Here is a 20,581-nt window from a genome sequence, read left to right as displayed (position 1 = left end):
ATACAGTTATTGTGGCAGTGGAGAGGAATACTGGAATTTCTCAGCTATTCTTGGTGTACAAAGACTGTGGTAAGTATCGTGCTCACCTGTCTGCTGACTGGATAATTTCCCCAAGCTGAGCATCTGCTAGGATGGAGGTGCAGCTCTTACCACTGACCATCAGCATCTCCCCAGCAACGTGTAGGGACACATGCGTTTTCCAAACTGAGAGGAAAACAGTCTGCAGCTTGGACCCCTAAACATTATGGAGGTGTTCAGCTAGCCGTGTGGAGGTCCCATCACCCTTCCTATGTCTAATCCAGGCAGCAGGGTGGCCGCTGGAGCAGGGAGGGGCGAGTGCGAGGTCCCAACCACATCTGACAAGATGGCCGATCAGCCTGCTTGTCTGCCTGATGCCGGCACCAGCCACCAGCTCCTGACACACAGGACACGAAGCATCTGCCAGACGGGTGCCGGCTTTTGATCAGGAGCATGTTGAGCCAGAGACCTGCAGGGAAACAGCCAGGCTCCCCGCAGTCGGCTAGCAGGAATCTCTCTGCAACCTCGAGAGAGGTGCTTGCAGAATCTGAGCACAGATGGAAAAGTGGGGTGCAGGCAGGAGGAGGGGGGGCCTCATGACGGAGGCTGTCTCCTAATGCCAGGCTACTCCATCTCCGCTAAGGGAAGCAAGACACCCTTTCCTGTCTGACGATCGGAGCAGGATTCCTGGGCTGCCTGAGCACATGTGTTACTCTTCCCCGGAGCTCGGTGAATCTCTTAGCCTCAGCTGACACGTCTGTAAAACCCGAGACCACCAGAGTGGGTGCCCGGTTTCCGGGGTGTCAAGCACCAGGGTGCGGCAGTGACCGACTGCAGCAGGGCTGTTTACAAGACACTGGAGGCCTCCAGCAGGTCCCCTGGCCAGACGCCTTCACGATGTCCTGCGTTTTCTAACTGGGTCCTCCAGGGCGTTCTGCTGGTGTGCTTAGGAAACCCAGTCTGTGTCCCTAGCTGGAGACTAGGGGTACCCCTCACAGCTGTGTTAAAATACCGGCCCCTCCTCCCTGGCCCCCTTCCTGAGCTGCCAGGCCAAGTGTGAGCAGAGGCCCATCCGCAGGCAGTATTCTGTGTCTCACAATAGCAGCTACATGACTTGAAGGGCTCTTCTCTTAGAAAACCAAATGCTCACCGGTTCTACTTATTTGCTCTAACCTTCAAAGAGCCCAGAGGTCCCTTCCTAGTTCAACAAATAAATCCAGTTCCATTCTAGCAGACTTCGACCCACAAAGTTCTATTGTTACGCCTTCCCTGAATTTCCCCCTGTTCTGTCCCTCTCGGGCACCTCAGCCCCGGGCAGCTCACCCTTCTTTCGTTTGGGGGATAAATCAACCTCTGGGTTTTTGTGCGTTTTTTTTTTTTTTAAATTCTTTCAAAGGGTAAGGAATGTTGACACCCCCTGAAACATGCCTCTGATGTCTGGTTAGACTTCAGACGGCTGTATTTGAACATGTGCTGACGCAATCGGGCAGATTGGGTTAAACCAAATATTACAATTGCAAGAACTCATCTGGAACTAATAATTTTGAGGCCACCAAAAGTAAAAGGGCCCGGCTTTGGGCCTGGCCATTGGCAGAGGCCAGGCCGGGCCGACGCTGCCACCTGCCGGGAGCGTGGGGAACAGGGCGCGCCGTCCTGGCCTTCCTGTTTTGTTGGGGACGCACTGGCTCCCACGCACACACGGTCCCCAGCCTGCCAGACCAGGGCTATTTTAAAAAGCTAGCGCCTCTCCCCAGCCCTCGGTGTAAAGATAGCTAGTCTGGCCGCCCTGGCTTTACTCTGGGGAAGAAGAAGAAAAAAAAAAAGCCTCCCAATTATAGAGCCAGGGCTGGCTACAAAGGCAGTTTGCACTTGGCTCCCGATGAGACATGTGCCCTTGGATTAAAAAGATCACGCGTCAGTGGCTCACTTAGGAGGAAGGCTCGTTCAAGTAAGGATTTTTATTTTGCGGAGGATGAAGCGAACGCACATCTCTGGGTTCTGTTGGCACACTGCTGAACTGCAAGTCACATGCCGGATCCAGAAATGATGAAAACATCTGTTTTCGCTTTAGACCAGCGAGGCTCCGGCTGCGGTGCGGAGGGGCGGGGCAGGGAAGGGAAGGGCTTTGCTCACCAGCGCCATCTGCTGAGCCTGGTGTAGAAGCGCGTGCGTCCCAAGCACACTGCGGCTTGACGTTCACCCCGGGAAGGGGGAGATCAACAGGTGCGGGGGGAAGGGGAGGGTCTGTGCCCCAGCGATCACTCTCCTTGGAGGACAGCCCTGATTTTGCCCTGGAGAATGTCCAAGTCCGTATTGCCTCGGAGTGTTCACAACAAAGAGCTTTGTCCCTGGGGACTGCTCTGGGGCAGAGGAGGAGGGAGAAGCGGCAAATGAATTCCCAGGTCGGGAGGGAAGGAGGTAAAGGGGGAGGGGAATAGCTGGTTGGTGGTTTGCAGACACTAAAATTTGCTGTTCCTTCTGGCTGAAATCTACCAGAACAAAGGAACCGCACCTCGTCTCTAGGAAAACTCCCAGCTGCACTTCCCCCAGCCGTCCCTCTTTCCTGCCATGGTGGCTTTTACTCTAAATGTTCCAGTATTCACAGAGACTATTCTGGTGAGGCAGGGCTTGATCAACCCTTGGACGTAAAATCCACCCAGCCCGGTGTGAATGGAGCGCTGGGGATGGGTTCTGAATAGGAACCATACTGACAGCCAAGCCACCGCATTTTTCCAACGTTCAGCAAATATTTACCGCCTGCCTGCTAGGTGCCCAGCACTCACTCAGCACAACTATCTGTCATACAGTTTTTAAAACAATACAAATATGTCAGAGGAAAATGTATGTTTAATGTCAAGTCAGTGTCCGTGACAAATGACAGCTGTGAGTTCAGAGGCAGGGAGGGGATTCCAGACCCTCAGTCGACCTTTTCTCAGTGTTTGGGGGCAATTCTGAGAAGTTTGATTCTCCCAATCATCCCTTGTGTTGTCTAATCCCCTAAATAACTGATTTCAGTCAACCCGTGTCAGCCTTGACCTCCATTCCTCCAGCTTTAAGTCCAATCCTTCTCTCCAGTTCCTGGGGAGCTCATTGCCAGAGGACAACCCTGCTAGGGGACCATTCAAACTGCATCCTATCACGCAAAATCAGAATTGGGTGGGTCCTAGACTTGACTCCCAGGCGTCATCCTTGGGAGAAGCAAAATTCCAAGATACAGCTATGTGAACAGAACTCCCCAACAAGACACAGGCTGTGAGGGGTTAATCGACAGGGGAAAGAACTGTGGTCGAATGTAAAGGTCCAGGCTCACAGATCTCACTCAGTCCCTTTACCTCCCTTGACATGCATCTGCTGAACACACCCTCAGTTCTCTGCTGCCTACCTTTGACGTTCCCAGAAGAGGAAAGTCTGCTAATACGGACTGGAGTCAATCTGTCTGCTCATCTTTTCCCACCTTACCTATAAACTCCCCAGTTCAAAGGGAAACTGAGGTTCTCTACTGAGGCTCAGTCCTTCCCATTCTTCCATTTCACCCCTAAATAAATACAGAAAGAGATGTCCTCTGCATGGGTCTTTTGAGCATGAGCCCTTCTCCTTGCTTGGTGCCCTGCAAACACACACTGTACTTTCCTTCACCACAATGTGTCAGTAAATTGGCTTTGCTGCATGGCAGGCGAGTGGACCTCAGTTCAGTTCAGTAACACCACCATCTAAGGGATGAGTCAGAAAGAGTTTCATTTCCTCTTTCCAAAGAACTGAGAACCAGCTCAGTCTTCACAGATCTTGCCCTACTCTAGCTGTATCTCCAGTGGCCTTATCTGTTTCCATAGAACCAAGTTCTTCAATGGCTGGGGCCCAAATTCATCCTCAAAGCGGTTTACAAGTCAAGCCTGCCCTGCTCTGGTGGTGGAAAATTACTAGTTCAGGGGAACCATGCAAATCAATACAATCAACTTCAGTTTTTGTTGCAGGCCTTAAGCGATTAGAACATGAGACTTTGTTTTAGTCTGGTTTGATATTGATCTGCCCTGGAGAGTTCGGACGAATTTTCTTTGTTTTGTAAACTGAGGAAACCTGGTCACCGGCCCACATTTCTTTGCTGGACTCTTCCCTTGACTTTTTCTCATTTGCAACAGGTGTGTGTTTTGATCCATGGGGGGCTGGATCTGGAATTTCTCATGCCACAGGGACATCTTTGAGCACAGAAGTTAGGGTGTTTTGGCAACATTCAGCAAAATAACATCTCTGAACTAGACTCAAAGAATAAAGTAGAAAACTGCAGGTGAAAAGATGTGGCATGAAAATAAACAGCAGTCATTTTGTGCTTTCCCAGGTGTCCTATCTAAACTCCCTTTTCCTCCTTATAAAAATAAATTCTATGGCCCTACTTCGCTCCATACACCTTGGTGTGATTCTCTTCACACAGAGAAATAACCTTTGTTCAAAGCTCCGCTTTTCTAAGCTGTGCTGACTTCTGCCTCATCACTCTCCACACATAAGATTAGCACCTCCTTTCCAGCTCCAAATAGACTGTAATCCAAAAGCTGCTCTTTTAAACAGAGGTTTCTCTTATGCTTAAATTCCTAAATAAAAGAAACATCAATGCTACTGCTACTCTCCCCAGTTAAATCCGATTTGCAAGATGTGCTGCCTGCTCAAAAATCTGGGTGTGAGCTGGAGCCTGGGCTCAGGAACACATTTGGGATTCTCCAGTCATCCTCTATCTGGAGGGCCCTCCAGTGGCCAAAATAATACCTGATATAAACAAAGACCACCAAAGCGAGTGGTTACAACAAAGGCGGGGGATGGACATTTGCCTGCATTGAAAATGCTGCCTGTAAGCCCCACATTCTGCCCCATAGAGGTGTGTGTCGTTTAAAGAAAGTCAAGACAGAATCACAGCTCAAGAAGAGCAGACATTTGCATTACAAAAGGACCCTTCATTTGATAGAGAGGCAGGTTTGAACTCCATGAAATGACAGCTCCCTCTAATTTCTTTAAGATTCTATTGAATTCACGGAAAACAGATTGACACATTGCAGAATGCATCTGGGGTATAAAACATGGTAGGTTTGAACTCGATCTGCACTACTCAACCCACCTCACCCACACTTCCGTCTCTGAAAACCTCATAAGCACCCTGACCATGAGACACAGGAGAAAGTGGAAGTCAGGTCACCTGGTAAGATCTGAATGCTCAGTGCAAGTCCAAGGTCCTCTGAGCCCAGAGCTGCCTTTCTGGAACACTGTGAGAAAAACAGGAGGTTGCTCCAATATGCTTCCCTCTGGACTTAGAGGATACTGCTGGTATTCCAGAAGAAGACTCCAGAAGGCTTTCCAGAAGAAGCTCTGCCACGAATTACAATGTCATCGAAACCGAGCACCCTCCCGGGTACAAAAGCCCCTCCATGCTACACACACACACACCTGTTTCTTGTTTGTAGGAAAAAAACGCTTTAGTCTCCTAAGCCTTCCCTGAGTTCCAAAGCGCAGATTCAAACAATTATGAATTAGGGAAGTGAAGGAATGTAGAAACAAAGGGAAAGCAGCCAGGAGACAGTTAAGTCAGCCATAAAACAGAGTCCTAGTTCCTCCTCAAGGGATACACACAACAATCTGCTGCAAGTCTTCGAGTTGCTCTGCAGGAACTAAGGCCCCCCTCCGCCCCACCCAGGTGGAGGATGCTGACCACACTACACGCTGACCGCAAGCACGCAGACTCCAGACTGTTTGGCACCAGAGGGCTGATTAAGATTCCTGGAACACCGCCCTGTTACCTCACCACCAGCCAATCAGAAGAAAGTCATGCCCCCTGCAGCTCTCACCCCAAATGTTGTCTTTAAAAACCCTTCCCTGAAAGCCACCAGGGAGTCTGGGTCTTTTGAGCACGAGTTGCCTGTTCCCCTTGCTTGGTGTCCTGCCATAAACCATCCTCTGCTGCAAACGCCAGGGTTTCAGATAGGCCCTGCTCTGCTGTGAGCACACGGACTCCAGTTCGGCCACGTGCCCCTCACCCGGAACCGCCCCCAGCACGGCCCACAGCAGCTGCACCCAACTGACTTCCCTCCACAGACCACAGTCTTCACACACCTGCCCTCACCCCACCCCCCATGGGGCAAACTCCTACTCATTCCGCAAGGCCTCGGTCAAGTGCCAACTCCACGCTGGCACCTTCCCCAACGTCGCCGAATGTACGGCTGTTCCATCCCCTTCAGCCTCCATAGCATCGTGTCCCTGCCTCTGTCAGGGCGCTTGGTAGGGCTGGGCCCTCCAGCCTGCGGATGGCAGGTAGCCTGGCTCCTCCTTTGTCTTTGCATCCCAAGTGCTTAGTGTGGGGACCGCTGAGTGGACATGGAGTAAGGGGGCTGGGGCCAGCATCCCCCCTCCCAGACCACAACATGCCACTGCCAGGTGCTGAGGGAGGTGGAGTGGGGAGCTCCCTCCCCCCAGTGCAGTGTGCTGGTGATGGAGGGGGCATTCTCCCCTCTCCATCCTCTCCCTCCAGGTCAGGCACCCACCATCAACCAGTCCCCCTCTGCATCCCAGTGACCTGGGTTCTCTCTTTGCACTTTCAGCAGCAGCAGCAAACATGGAGAAGCAAGTGTTACCAAATCTAACTTGAGTCCACTCACCTGCCATGCCGTGAAGCCCGTCTACTGATGCCCGGTTGTGGTGAAATGAAGTGCAGCACTTATTGCAGCCACCAAGCAAGAAGAACGTATGACTCACGCTCCGAAGAGCTGAACGCCAAGGAAGGGTTTTTTAAAGGCAAAATTTGGGGGTGGGGCTGCAGGGGGCATGACTTTCTTCTGATTGGTTAGTGGTGAGGTAACAGCGTGGTATTCACAGAGTCTTAATCATTAACCTCCTGGTTTCAGTCTGGGGTCTCGTGCTTTTGGTCAGCATGTAGTCACCATCCTCACCTGGGTGGGCGTCTTAAGTGCCTGTTAACTCAAAGATCTGCATCAGATTGTATATTCCTTCAGGAGGAATTAGAACTCTCATTGCCGAACTATTACCTTACTTTTCTTGCATAACTGCTTTTCCTTTGTTTCTGCATTACCTCACTTCTCTAATTAGTAACTGCTTGAATCTGCTCTTTGGAACTCAGGGAGGCCTAGGAGACTAAAGCCTTTTTCTACAAACAAGAAGTAGGGGACACGGAGGGCCCTGCAGGTTCCTGCGCAGTTTCGATCCCCCCTTTTTTGATACCCCTCAATGGAACAGAGATGGGACAAGAAAGGGAATAACGTTTTGTGCAGAGAGGTTAATCATAAACTCGGCAGGGGAACTTGGTTTGGGAGGGACTCAGTTTCACGAGTATCTGTCTGGATGCTGTGCTAGTCTGGGTCCAGCTCGCACTAGGTCTCTCTCTGGAAAGTAGAGAAAGAGGAGCCTGAAGACGGCTCCTCCACACCGTCCACGCCCTGCTCATCCTACACTAAGCTAGCGTCCACACCTCATGCCCCAAAAGCCCTCTTGTGAGGACACCACTGGTCTCATCTAAAATCAGGGTCCAGGGATTCCCTGGTGGCGCAGTGGATGAGAGTCCGCCTGCCGATTCAGGGGACGCGGATTCGTGCCCCGGTCCGGGAGGATCCCACATGCGGCGGAGCAGCTGGGCCCGTGAGCCATGGCCGCTGAGCCTGCGCGTCCGGAGCCTGTGCTCCGCAACGGGAGAGGCCACAGCAGTGAGAAGCCCGCGTACCGCATAAATAAATAAATAAATAAAATCAGGGTCCGCCTCGCAGGGCTGTGGGGAGGACAAGAGTCGCTCTCCTAGACAGCGTTCAGAGTTGTGGCATTTCATAGGCGTTACCTAATGTATCTAATCTGATTTCACCCTCGCAGCAACCCTATGAGGTAGGTGCTAAAGGATCATTATTTACAGGTGAGGAAACAGCAGGGCAAAAAGGGGCAAGACACCGAGAGTCACCAGTTCCCCAGGCAGGGTTCCAACTCAGGCCATCTGAGCCCAGACCCTTGACCACATGCAACTCTGCATGAAGGGCTGCCAGGCACAGAGGAAGTGCCCCGCAGACGCTGGTCACGGTTCCTTGAGGCATTTGCCAGGACTGAATACTCCCTCCTCCGAGGGCACCTGAGGGCTCCAATCGGGCTTGGCCCAGGTTCCTCGGCTTTGGGTGTTACTTTGAGATCTCTTTTCACTCCCAACATCTCTCTCTCTCTCTCCAGGCTTTTATCTCCACCGGCCCCTCTAACTCTGACCATTCTAGATGTACCTCTGCAGCAAGATCTCCAGCCCAGCTCAGTCTCTGAGCTCCAAAAACCGCCTAATCCTACAGCACCTTCCAGCTTCAAAGCTCTTGCACATGTTTCGTTAGACCTCCCAACACCCTGTGGTGTCAGCTTTGGTATCACTCCATTTGATGGACAAGAAAACTACGGCACTAGGGAGATTTGACAAGTGGTCTCTGTAGTCACATGGCAAGAACTGCAGCACCAGGATGCGACCTCAGCCCGCGCTCTCTCCCTGAGTTGGACCTATCGAAGTGGGCTAGTAGTCTTCCATTCATCCTGCCTTCCATTGAGGAAGTCTACATATAAAAAGCAATAGCTCAAAGGAAACAAGGTATGACATTATTAATTAAAACGTGGATACGCAGCCAATGACGCACTCTTCTCCTCGAAGCAGGGTTTCAGTGTTTCTCTTAGAAGCTGAACTGGAGCCTCCTTCCTCCCCCAGCGTAATCATGGGAGACCCCAGCACAGGCTTGACCACAGGCTTTGAGAATTAAGATGGGTTAACTCCCTAATTAGCTGAGCTCTTAAGCAAGTCATGTAACATCCTTAGCCTCCGTTTCCCCTTTTATGAAATCACATACACCATCTACACAAGACTCGTAAGTGACTAGCCAACCCTGAGGTTTATTCTCTGCTGTTCCAGAGGGCAAGCATCCTGTCTGCTTTTACATTATTCTTCCAGAGACTAATGCAGGACCTGGTACAGAGGAAGTGCTCAAATAATATTTCTTAAATGAATGTTGCTCTGGGGTCCAGGAATCAGGTGCCTGACTGACAGGGAGTATTGTCTTGTCAGCCTAGAGCTTGACACCTGACATTAATCTCTGACTTATTTGGGAACTGCCCAAATCCTCAGAATTCTCTCTTCTTCTGCCTGATACCTCTCTATCTTAGACACCTGCAGACATTTGTAAGAGATTCCAATGGGGGCTCAGCATCTATTCACATAAAATCCACCTGTTCTACCCTCCAGCTCTTGCAAAGCTAGATGCTGCAGTTTAATATTTAGGGAAACTATTTTGCCGTTTAACACAACCCCTGCCCTGTTGAAATGGAGAAAGTGCTCCCCATCCAACACTAAATATTAATACCTCCAAAGCTCCTTCCAAGTGCTTCTTTTCCTCCTACCCCATCACCCAGAAACACGCAAAGTGATCCCACCCCCGGCTTTAGACCATCCCCTTCTCTTCCTCAGAACTCAGACACATCCCTCTTGATGACTCAGGTTACTTTGGGACCAAACACATTCATATGACAACCATGTTTGCAAAGCACCTTCTGCTTACGCATCTGTCTTATGCTCTCATGTCTACTTAACGCTGTCCATTTCCTTTGATGGGATGCATTGAAAGCTGTTCCTCCCATATTTCCGAGCAGCAAAACACTCAATAGGGAAAAATTAGTGAGCCAGAGATAACGAAGTGACTCAAGTAAATCCTCCTATGAGTTTCACTAGTACAGAAGATGAGTCAAAGTACTTCACTGTGATGATAGGTAGAAATGCAGCTGATGGCATGGTGGTCCTCTTGTTCCACTGGTCCTCAGAGTAAGTCTATATCAAAACTGCTTATAGGGACAAAGGGGAAGAGGGTATCAGGCTGCTTTTGAGATCTGCATTCAGGTTCGCCTTTGTGGTGGAACCAGGACAGAACAGAAGTAGCAGAGCTTTGGGAAACTCTCCCACGTGAACTTGGTCATATTCGCGACAACAGAACTGTAACCAGATGCAATTGCTCATATAAAATAAAGTGATAAAGGGACACACACCAAGTGTTAACAGTGGTTGTCTCTGGGATTTTACCGGGAAATCTCATTTCCTTCTTGCTGCTTCTTTCATTTTTTCCCAAATTTCTATAGTGGATACAAACTCCTTTTATAATCCAAAAAAATAAAATGTTTAAAAAGATAAACTGGTTAAAATAAATTCCAAATGTATACACCCAAATCAGGCTCTCAAAGGGTCACCTGGCGTGTCTGTGTGAAAGAATTAAAAGCACAGACTCCGAAATCAAGCTACTTGGGTTCAAATCTCAGCCCTGCCTCTTACTAACTGTTGTGTACTTGGGCAAATTTCTTAACCTTTCTGTGCATCAGTTTCCTTATCTATAACATGAGGATAATAATATCTTCCTTACAAGATTATTGTGAGGATTAAATTAGTTAATACACAAGAAACCCCCTGAACAACGCCTGGCATAAAACAAATACTTATTTGCTATTATGACTTATTGCCATAGGACTACTATCGCTCAAAATGTTTAGGGACCATCTATTGTATTCAGGGTCTTAAACACATTCCCTTGAATCATTTCAATGGGATTAAAATTTCCTCCTTTGAAGATGTGCCAATTCTTGGGAGCCGTCAAGCTGTCTGGGGTTCGAAGTAAGGTGTGTTTATGAAATCAAGGGCTTGATGTTCTTGTATCGCTCATCTACTGCCTATGAAGAATTGCATAAAACACACATGCACACCTACCCCCAGGTAATTCAGCACCACCTAGGGTGTGATCAATCCCTGGGTAACTAATAGGTTCTGCTTCTGCTAGAGAGAGATTGAAAATTAAAGTTTAAATATGAGACCTCTTCATTCAATTGATCTTGAGGGCTTTATGTACTAGCATACAACCAAAGGGCAAATTTCATAAAAGGCTGATTTACATTTAAATTCGAGCCTTTTTTTTCTTCCTCAAAGTTTGCTGATGCTGAGTTTTAAGTATGATATTGTTTTCACACAAATATTCCCAAACATTACCAGTTGTCATCTGGCGTTAAATAGGGTTGCGGCACGACAATGATAACATTAGCATTTTTAAAAGCAAAACATCATTGTTCTGTAAATTGTTGCAGGCTCAAATTACCCTACACATAATCTTTTTACAAAAAATTAATGGGGCACTGGCATCAAAGCCACTTAGGGTTGTATAAAAAGAATGGCAGCCACCTCCTTTTGCTGGGACCCTACTGGTCTTGTGTGAGCCCAATTAGCACCCTAATGGGACATGGTGCAATCGTATGCTCCACTGTGTACATAAATAAAGGTTAGTAAAATGTGCACTGGACATCGTTTCCCAAGATGCAAAGGATTTTGATAAAATCTAACTGGGTTGTCGCAAAGCAAAAGAATCGTTCATGTTTCTGATTACTGAATTCTTAAAAAAAAAAAATTCCAATTAAAAAAAAGGCTTCATTGATCTAGTATCAGTAGGAAATATTGTGTTCCACATAAATGATTTTGCAAAGCAATTGAAGTTTACCTCTGTCTCCAAATGTCATTTTTAATCTTTCTGGTGGAGATCTTTTAAAAATGTATTACCTCTACCCTTGAATTCCCTAAACAGTATTACTGTTACAGACTTCTAATAGTGTACCAAAAGGGCAAAGCAGCAGGGCGAATAGGAACACGAACTCAAGAATGGAATAAATCTAGGTTTGAGTCTGGATTCTACCACTTCCTACATGTGAGATCTTGGAGGTGTCACTCAGGCTCTCTTACGAGCAATTGTCCTCATCTCTTAAAACAAAGGTTAACTATCTAAATCACAGGATCATTTTTAGAATTTAAAAAGAAATTATAAAGAGTTTAGCACAGCAACTGGTAAAGAACAGGGGCCAAACTGAGGAGAACCATTATTATTTTAATCAAGTGGGTAATGTAACTTGTAGGACTCTGTACCTTTGGGGCCCGATAGGTTCTATACTAAACGGCCCCAACAAACTGTTGAATTCCTTTATCTCTAACAGAGGTTTCTGACAGTCTATATTTTCTGATAGCTTTTCATTTGTTGTTGTCAGGGCTTCTGCCTTAATCATCTTTTTCCATTTTTAATTTACTGTGGCCTAGGGAACCAGAGACTCACAGCTGACACATGTAGGCAGAGTTTGAGGGCTACACTGTCACCCCAAGGACTCAATAACAGTATCCTCCCAGGGTTAAACTTTAAAATCAACGCATAATAGGCAGAATAATCTTACAGAAACACGGCTCTCGAGCCAGGAAGATATTATTATAGCCCAGTCTGAAGGCAGTGTTAACATCAGCTACAGAATGTTTTCGTGTCGGGGGCAGTGAACTCAACCACAAAACAAAAAGATGACTCAGGGTGCCAGACACGGGCAGTGCCCAAGCCCTGTCCAGGGGAAACTGGCAAAGGGACTTCAAGGATTAAGATCCCACTGGCAAGGCCTTCTTAAATAGAAATGGATACAGGGAGTATCTATATCCTGAAGGTTTCAAATACTAAGTTTGTATGGAGTAGATTCTTCTTCTAGCGGAACGTCCAGCATTCGTTATCCGTTCAGTATTTATTGGGCGACCACTATTCACGCCCAGACCCCTAGCTCAACAAGCAACCTTCTCGTTGTAACTGGCTTCTTAGGTAGAGCTCCTTACACGGGGAGAATGTACTGGCCACATTAACCTGCTAAGAGACAGGGCGATTTCCTGAGGTGAATTAATAAATGGGTGTCATCTTGCTGCGTATCAGTCTCGGGAGCTTGGTTAAGGTGCGTTTGCCGTTGAGAGATGACTCTCTATCGTATGTCGACAAAACCCTCTATCTAAGCCTGGAACCTAAGAGCTAGGCCATGACCGGATGGTGGGTATCCCCTTGGGATTCTTCTGGGAGCAAGGCACTGGATTGAGGGTGTTCACTCTGACACTGAATGGTGACAGGAGGCAGGGTGGCACAGTGATGCAGAACAGGGGCACTGTTCTATTGAAGGCTGGTTTTGCCATTTACTTTCTGGTTTCCCTTAAGCAAATTACTTAACTTCTCTGAGCCTTTTTCCTCATCTACCAAATGGGATGATAAAACTTCAGAGATTGATTCTGGCTCAATAGTTAAACAAAAGCAACATCCCGGAAGATGTCACACCAAAGCACCCTCTCCCACCCGTTCCGTACTCTCCAGTCCTGACTTTGTCGGTCCACCTGCCTTTCATCACTTATCAGAGGCAGGTGTGGCAACCCTCATAGACTTCACCACCTCCAGAAGCCTCATCATACCGCTGTGCTTTCTTCTCTCAGATTTGAAAATTGCCTTCTTAGCAAATTGTCACTTAGCAAAGGTAGTTACAGCTTTAAGGGAGCCACTTAGTTGTCGTCCTGGCAGAATAATTTTATTTACTTCAACACAGCCACCATGTCTCCCTTCTCCTCAGCCAACACGAGTAGACATCGTGATCCACCGTCTGAGACCAGCTTGTTAATAACAAAATTACTCCAGGTCTTAGTGTTCTCTTCTCGATGAAATAAACATGCCTTTAAAACAGACAAATCAAATGGTGTTCCGAGACTGTATGAACCATCTTTATTGCACTCCAAAGAACAGCTCGAGACATGCGTAGAGAGTGGATATTCAAAGAGGTGTTTTCTTGACCCAGTTAAATTTTTATTCAGTGAAAAAAGTTGACATTGAGACAAAAATGATTTAAAACTGTGAGACAATATAGTAAAATCTTCAGCATAAACCAGAGATGTGGAAACTTATCGAGGCAACTGAAATGATAAATACCTAGTTTCACTTTGGAGAGAAGCAAGTATACAGTGTTTCACTTTAAGAGCAGAGTAGGCCTTTATTTTGCTGCAAATACTTTTGATTTTTGCCTGTAGGTTCTACTAATTCACAACAAGAGCCTTTCATTGAGAAATGACATGGAATATCAGAGAACAATGTTCCATTCCAGCATTCGTACTTGTCCCATTTGAGCTATTACACATGAAACTAATACCGTTCTTGGGTTACTTGGCTCCGATGATTTAATTCCAAATATGGCTGATCAAAATTAGTGGGCAGAAACACATACACGACCCATCCTCCCTCAACCCACGTTTGCTGGGGGTACCCCTTCCGAAAACATGCTTGCCATCTGTGTACCCAACAGCACACATAATCTCTCGCTATCTGCTCCATGCCTCAGTCTTGCATAGAAAGTAGTCTATATAAACGTAATGCACTGGCTTTTATTACATAAAAATTGTACCTGAAAGGCAGCACACGCTTCCTTTAAGAAAAATAATGCAATAGGAACGTCAAGATACAATATCAACACGAGTGAAGATTCTGCACAGCATTTTGGAGTCAATCCCTAAAATCAATATGGAAGTGGTATGGGGTTTGCTGACTTCCCTGGATCCTTTCTTTGAGGGACCCCCAATTCTCCACAAGGAAGAGAAACGTCTCAGGGATTCACTGTGACATTCTTAGTGGGAAAGCGACCAACCAAACCCGACAGGATGGGGTTTCTGCCCTTAAGGAAGTACCGAGAACATGACCTCACTAGATGGAGAGTTACCACTAGGCGAATATTTGAAGGCAGGACTGTCCAGTCCCCCTGCCCAAAAATGTCCACTGGTCTGAGAAGTTCCTTAAATTGTTGGAGAGCTGCATCTAGTGGGTCACACGTGTTGGGCAGAGAGAACATGTAGCTGTGTGTCGCACATCTGTCCCCCACAAATATCCCTAGTGAAACTACCAGAGATGGAACCCCAGGAACCCCTCTTCCCAAAGTCAGAAGTTTCAACCAGTTACCCAGCTTCGTAACTATTTACCCAGCTTGCCAGGGCCAGCCAGCAGTCACGGGAGCGTCTCACCTGTCTGGAAAAGGGTCTGCATAGGCATGGCCTCTCCCTGGATTCCTCTGCAGAACTCTATTCTCTGTTATTTTATCCACACGGACCCACATCTCGTAAGGCTTGAGGGCCATTCAATCCATGAAGGGGCAAAACCAACTTCCAGAGGAGATTTATACACAATCCCCCGCCCGCCAAACTGTAGTGGTCCACTCATGGTCCGCCGACCACATGAATGTGGGCTTCTGAAATTCTAATGCATCCTGGAAGAAAATAAAGCCCTTTCCCTATACACTGTGAACTCTGGAGGTAGGATCTCCAATGAGGTACAAAAGCCCCTTCTTCAAAGGCTCCAACTGGTCACAGTGAAGACAATTATCTGGTCACCTTCAACGACTCCACGGAGTTTTCTGTTCTCATTTGCTCTTGTCACTCCCACCTTGGGACTCTTGCAGACGGCGTATATACATCAAACCTCACAAAGCCATGCAGAGGGAGGTGAGAGTGCGTGCTTCAAAAGTTCATAAAAATAGACAATTTCCACATAGCTCCATCTATCTAGCTTAGTCTTCGGGAACTTAGCTCTTCTGTTTATATAAAATACTCTAGCCCTAAAAGGCTGCTTTTTCTCCAACAGCCCAGTAGCATTTTCCAAGGAGAGGGGTGATGGCCAGTCTATACAGTCTATACAATGCGCACTAAGCATTGGCAGGCACTGGGAATAAGACTCGGAAGCTCAGAAATATCTCAAGTTGCCAACTGGAGACATGTGCTCTGTAGAAAGGCTTTTGCCTATGGAAAAACTGAATATAAAGTCTCAGAGCCTTTGATATCAGCTTTCACAAATGCCACCAAAAAGTTGGCAGAAAAAGAAAAGAAGAAAATCGACTTTCTAGTGGTTCGATTAAATGACTTGCCTCCCACCAGATCATTCATCTTTCAGTTACTTAAAGTGCTTATTTATAAAAAGGGGAGGTGGTAGGGCTCGGAGTTTTGAATGAAACTCCACGGTAAGACAAGATAAAGCCAAAGAAATTCCAGTCTTTAAAAACATAACACGGGAAAGAGATAGAAGAAAAACATGCTGGAAGAAGGCTTGTCATTTACCACCTCTCACGACATACTAAACGTCTACAATTGAAAATACTCCTCAAGCAGAATATATATATACACAAATAAAATGTTTTAACTAAAAAAACTTTAATTGGCTCTGTTTCCCAAACACTCCCCAGGTAGAACAAAACTATGTTATTAGCCAAGAATGATACTTCTGGTTAAAAGGAAGCAAATACTTGTGAGAAGGTGATGCACTGCATCTAAGAGGAGATGGGGTTTTGACAAAGCTTGCAGATGAGGGACACATGTGCAGAAGCATGACTCTGGAATATCCCTAGAGCGCACTGCTTCTCGTTCAGGAAGAAGTTCTGCAGTGAGGTGCATACGATAGGCGTCACAACAATGCTAGACACTGCTGCTAACAACACTAGGTCTCAAGAGTGGGCACCAGTCCCCAGTGGATTTCACACACCTGCCAAGTGGCCACGGTTTGAATACAGGGGAGGCATTGAAAGGCAGAAGGATACAGCCCAGCTTATTTTACAGAGCATATCAACTCTAGCGTTGCCACTACCATGAACTGGATCGAATGGTCTCAAATTCACACATCTCCTGTCTCTCTGTAAGAGTGAAGAGCATTTTCTCTTTAAGCTGGGCAGGGGTACAGGTGAGGCAGGTGGTAGAAGAGAAGAAAAGAGAAGGCACTGACCCAATTCAAAATGACTGCATATATCAGTACGGATTTTTAAGGACAGTAAGCGGCCAACTCAACACAAATACAAAACTTTACATTCGACATTCTTCAGCGGTAAGTAAAAACAAAACGAAACAAAAAATCCCAAAAGGAAAAATTAGGTACTATATCTGCCAGTGTAGCTATCATGGCACAAATCTAGAACTCTCTCCCACAACCAGAGCAATGTTTTGCAATGACAATGACACCAGTGTATAATAAAGCAGTGTTATCATTTTGTAGCTTTCAAAGCTACATCTTGTACAGAGGTGTGTACAGTAAGAATCTATCCATTAATATGAGAGAGGAAGCTGTTGCTTGCAGGGCTTCCCAAGCTGCATCTCTGTTTAACTGAAATGGAGCAATGACTCAATATGCTCTTCTGTCAAACACCGTCGTGTGACACACGAGTGAATAAAAATGGATTGTTTCTGGAATGGAAACAAAACTGCTTCTGTTCCCCACGCCTCAACCCTATAGGCGAGGGGCTCATAACATGTGTGGTGTCAGATGACCACTAAAGCCTTGCCCTATACAGAGTTCCAATAAATTAACAAAATAACACAAAAGAACCTTCCCCCGTCATACGCCCAAACACTTTCATAGAAACTAAATGCAAAAAAAAATTTTAATTTGAGCATACTTTCGAGGAGGAGGGATTCTACCCGTCACTCTCGAAGTTTTTATTAAATACATTTCTGTGTCTTAGAAAAATAAAAAGAATGGCCAATTTACTGAACCAAAATTATCTCACAGACTTAAAAAGCATGCCCAGTAAGCACAGCCCTGTAAGACTACACTAATGTCAAATCAAAGCAATTTGGTTACTAAAATCAACCTGGTTTGAAGTTCACAGTTGATTACGACAAAGTTTATTCATTCCTTTCTTTCCTCCTTTTTTTTGTTTTTTTTTTTTGTTTTTTTTTTTGGCCCATATAAAAATAACATATTGCAACTCAAAGTGCATCTTTTAAAATAAACCATCAACTATCTTTATCAAATAAAATATTTATACCATTTGGTTTCTAGTGAGGAAAGCTCTTTTAGGCTATCACCATGGGGACGTCGTCGGAAAATCCAGTTATCATCGGAGCATCTTCATCGTCCTCCCCTAAAGGCAAGACAGTCAGTCCTTGGTGAGTTCCGGGGCACTTCCGCCCAACCCCACACCCCACCACTGACCCTCCATCCCTACAGCAGAAGCCCCAGCTGGAAAAGTCAGCAGCAGAGCCAGCCAGGCACAAGAATCGATGCTGAAACCCAGCCCATCTTCTCTCTGACACTCTTGGGTCACCTGTTCCCCATCAACGGGTGGCCAAGCTTATTTTCATGGTACTTGAAATTAACCAAATAAGAAAAGTAAATCTTTGACGAGGGAGGATCTTATTCCCTACCCCAAAGTCCAACGGGTGGCTTAGGTGCCCCGATTTGAGTTGTCCACACCCTAGGCTAGCACAGTGAACGTCATTGTCTGTTTTCTCCTTTGAACCCACACTGATCATGAAGAAAAGGACCTTAGAGGGGTTTAAGCATTTAGCCAGACTCATGGTTGTCCCCTCGTGGGCCCTGGTACCATCCTGAGCAACTAAGTGCTGATCTGCTTTCAGTGATCACAGCACGGCCCCGTGATGGGTGGATTCCTCTTGCCCCCAGTAACAGAAGCAAAGAACCCACCAAAGAACCCACCCTATTCACGCAAGGCAGTCCAAGCGCCTGTGATGAAACAAGAAAGGAAACTGAGAAGGGGGAAGACTCAATAACGAATGATCAGTGAGCAGGGAATACGTAAATGTCTGCATAAACAAAACTGTAACTGGTTGACAGAAGAAAATAAATATGTAAACTCCCATTCAGCAGTCTGAGTTTGGACAAGCCCGAGTTTGGGGAAGGCCCCAAAACACACCTATTTGATTACATTTATTAAGTGGCCTACTTGCTCAATTAGCATTTAGGAATTTGAGCACACAGACGTTTATAAAAGGAACATCTCCCTCTCTTCGCCATGCCATAATACGTAAAAGAAGAATGGCCAGTGAGGTTGTGCTAGCCATTAGAAAGAGAAACAGTAAGATGGGAAGGGCTTCTTTGGACGGAAGCCGATGGGGAAAGCGTGGCTTTTTGTCTAGACTAACATCTCCAGAGACGTCAGGCCTCCAGGTCTGTGAAGGATGAGAGGGGTCAGAAATTCTTAAGAATTTGCCAATACTTTGGGAATACCCAAAGCCCAGGGTCTGCCCATCCTTCCTGTAAAGGGCAAGCTCCTATCTGTTCTTTCACAGAACTCCCTGCCTCGGGCACACTATTTAAGAGAATACTGGTATTTTAATTTAGGAGCAACTTCAAAGCAAAGGGCTCCAACTGATTCAACCCAAAGCAGGAGGATCACTGGTTAGTAAAGCGCTCTGCTAGCGTCAAAAGATGAGCTCGAGGCGGGCGTTTCCTCAGCAAGCCCCTGGCTTTGTGGGGTCTGCCCTGGGAAGAAGAACCCTGTGCCCCGACGCACTCACCCAGGTCATCCCCCGAGGAGAAGACGGCCGAGCCCAGCCTGGAGCTGTAGTGGCTGTTGGCAAAAGCGGTGAAGCTGCTCTGCAGCCTCCGATGCTTCGTGTACAGGATGGCGAACCCGACGCCCAGGCTCAGCAGGATCAGGAACAGGATGGGCACCACCACGGCAGCAACGTCGGTAGATCTGGCAGCCTGGATCGTTGAGGCATCGCCACCTGCCAAGGCAAGAGGCCAACCCGTGAGCCTCCCACGTAAGGGCGGGAGAACAGACTGGGCAACCCCTCACTGCCCCACCCACCCCGGAACGCCGAGAGCTCGCAACACCTCCCCGAGCCGCCTGCCCAGTATGGCACGTTCCCGCACGTGACGCCTGAATGTTTCCCGACTCCTTGCCATGAGTGATGGAGGACAGGCCTTGTGCATGCAAATACGGTAATTACATTAGGCTCCTAATCACGGCCTCGTTGGTTATTTAGATAATCTCTTGGAAGGGAGACCTTTGTTGGGGTACCAACACTGATTTCATTAGCGTTATTACTTAAGACCGCTCACTTGCCTTACATAAGAGGATGTGAAATCAGACCACTAATTAACGAGATTGCAATTATTTCCCCCTACTTGGCACCAAAGTCACTCTGAACTGCAATTACCTGAAGCTCCATTAAGTGATACAAATGAGATTCCTTTACTGCAATACTGACTTAACAGCTCATGAAGTTTTATGAGGTTTTTTAACTTAAATAAGAGAGAGAGAGAAAAAATCTTTCCATATACATTTAACATTTTGTAAAAGTTCTTTGCAAAGCCATCTGGGTGTCTATAACCTAACAGTGATGCTCCCTTCCCACTGTTTTAAACAAATATTAGCTTTATCATGAGGTACTGACAAAGCTGTAGCAACAGGGCTCTGGGGCAAAGCCATCTCCCTGTGGGGTTAGAGCCAGCCTTCCTGGAAGGGGTAGATTTTTATGTCATAAATCCTGGGGAAAGTCTGAACCTGAGGCAGGAACATGGCTTGCAGGCGTCAGTTTTAGCTAAGGAAGCAAAGTGGACTTCCTCGGTCTCCATGAGGAGCTTCATCAGGCTTGAGGTTGTTCCCTGGTGCAGGGCGAGGTGAACACCAGGTGTTCCCTGGTGCAGGCCAGGGCTTTGCCTTGTGGAGAGAGCTCAGGAGCTGCCCAGGGTTTCATCCCAATAGGTCCTCGTAAAGACGGGCCAGAGAGCAGCCATTTCCTGCGAGTCTGATCTAACAACTCAATAGCCACGTCGTTAATTTCTTGCACTATCGACTTACTGGAAAAAACTCTCCCAAATCTCAGTTCACGCGTCCCAACCTAATCCCAGCTGTGAAGTGGAAAATTGGGGGAAAGCTCTGGGCTGGAGCAGTTAAGAGGAAGCCAGCACGGTGGAGGCGGCAGGAATGAGTGAGCGCC

At 47.0% G+C, this 20,581-nt stretch overlaps 1 protein-coding gene and 1 long non-coding RNA gene across 3 annotated transcripts in view; both read right to left on the bottom strand.

Moving 5' to 3' along the window:
- LOC125965154 (uncharacterized) overlaps positions 1–6,975 on the bottom strand; it is a 294,584-nt gene extending 287,609 nt beyond the window's left edge. Inside the window, exon 1 of the long non-coding RNA XR_007478727.1 lies at positions 6,651–6,975. This is a non-coding gene — a long non-coding RNA (uncharacterized LOC125965154). The remainder of the gene's footprint in view (positions 1–6,650) is intronic.
- Positions 6,976–13,564: 6,589 nt separating this feature from the next.
- Positions 13,565–20,581, bottom strand: part of SORL1 (sortilin related receptor 1) — a 161,399-nt gene continuing 154,382 nt past the window's right edge. For both annotated transcript variants that reach the window (XM_004280687.3, XM_033407341.2), the window contains 2 exons: positions 19,151–19,363; positions 13,565–17,754 (listed from right to left, as the gene is read on the bottom strand). In XM_004280687.3, the coding sequence (XP_004280735.2) occupies positions 17,687–17,754; positions 19,151–19,363 (281 nt within the window). In that variant the 3' untranslated portion in view covers positions 13,565–17,686. The remainder of the gene's footprint in view (positions 17,755–19,150; positions 19,364–20,581) is intronic.

Source organism: Orcinus orca, chromosome 8 (genome assembly GCF_937001465.1).
Source record: "Orcinus orca chromosome 8, mOrcOrc1.1, whole genome shotgun sequence".
Classification (NCBI taxonomy): domain Eukaryota; kingdom Metazoa; phylum Chordata; class Mammalia; order Artiodactyla; family Delphinidae; genus Orcinus; species Orcinus orca.
Note: the sequence above shows the minus strand (reverse complement) of the source record. Positions and strands in the feature narration are given on the sequence as shown.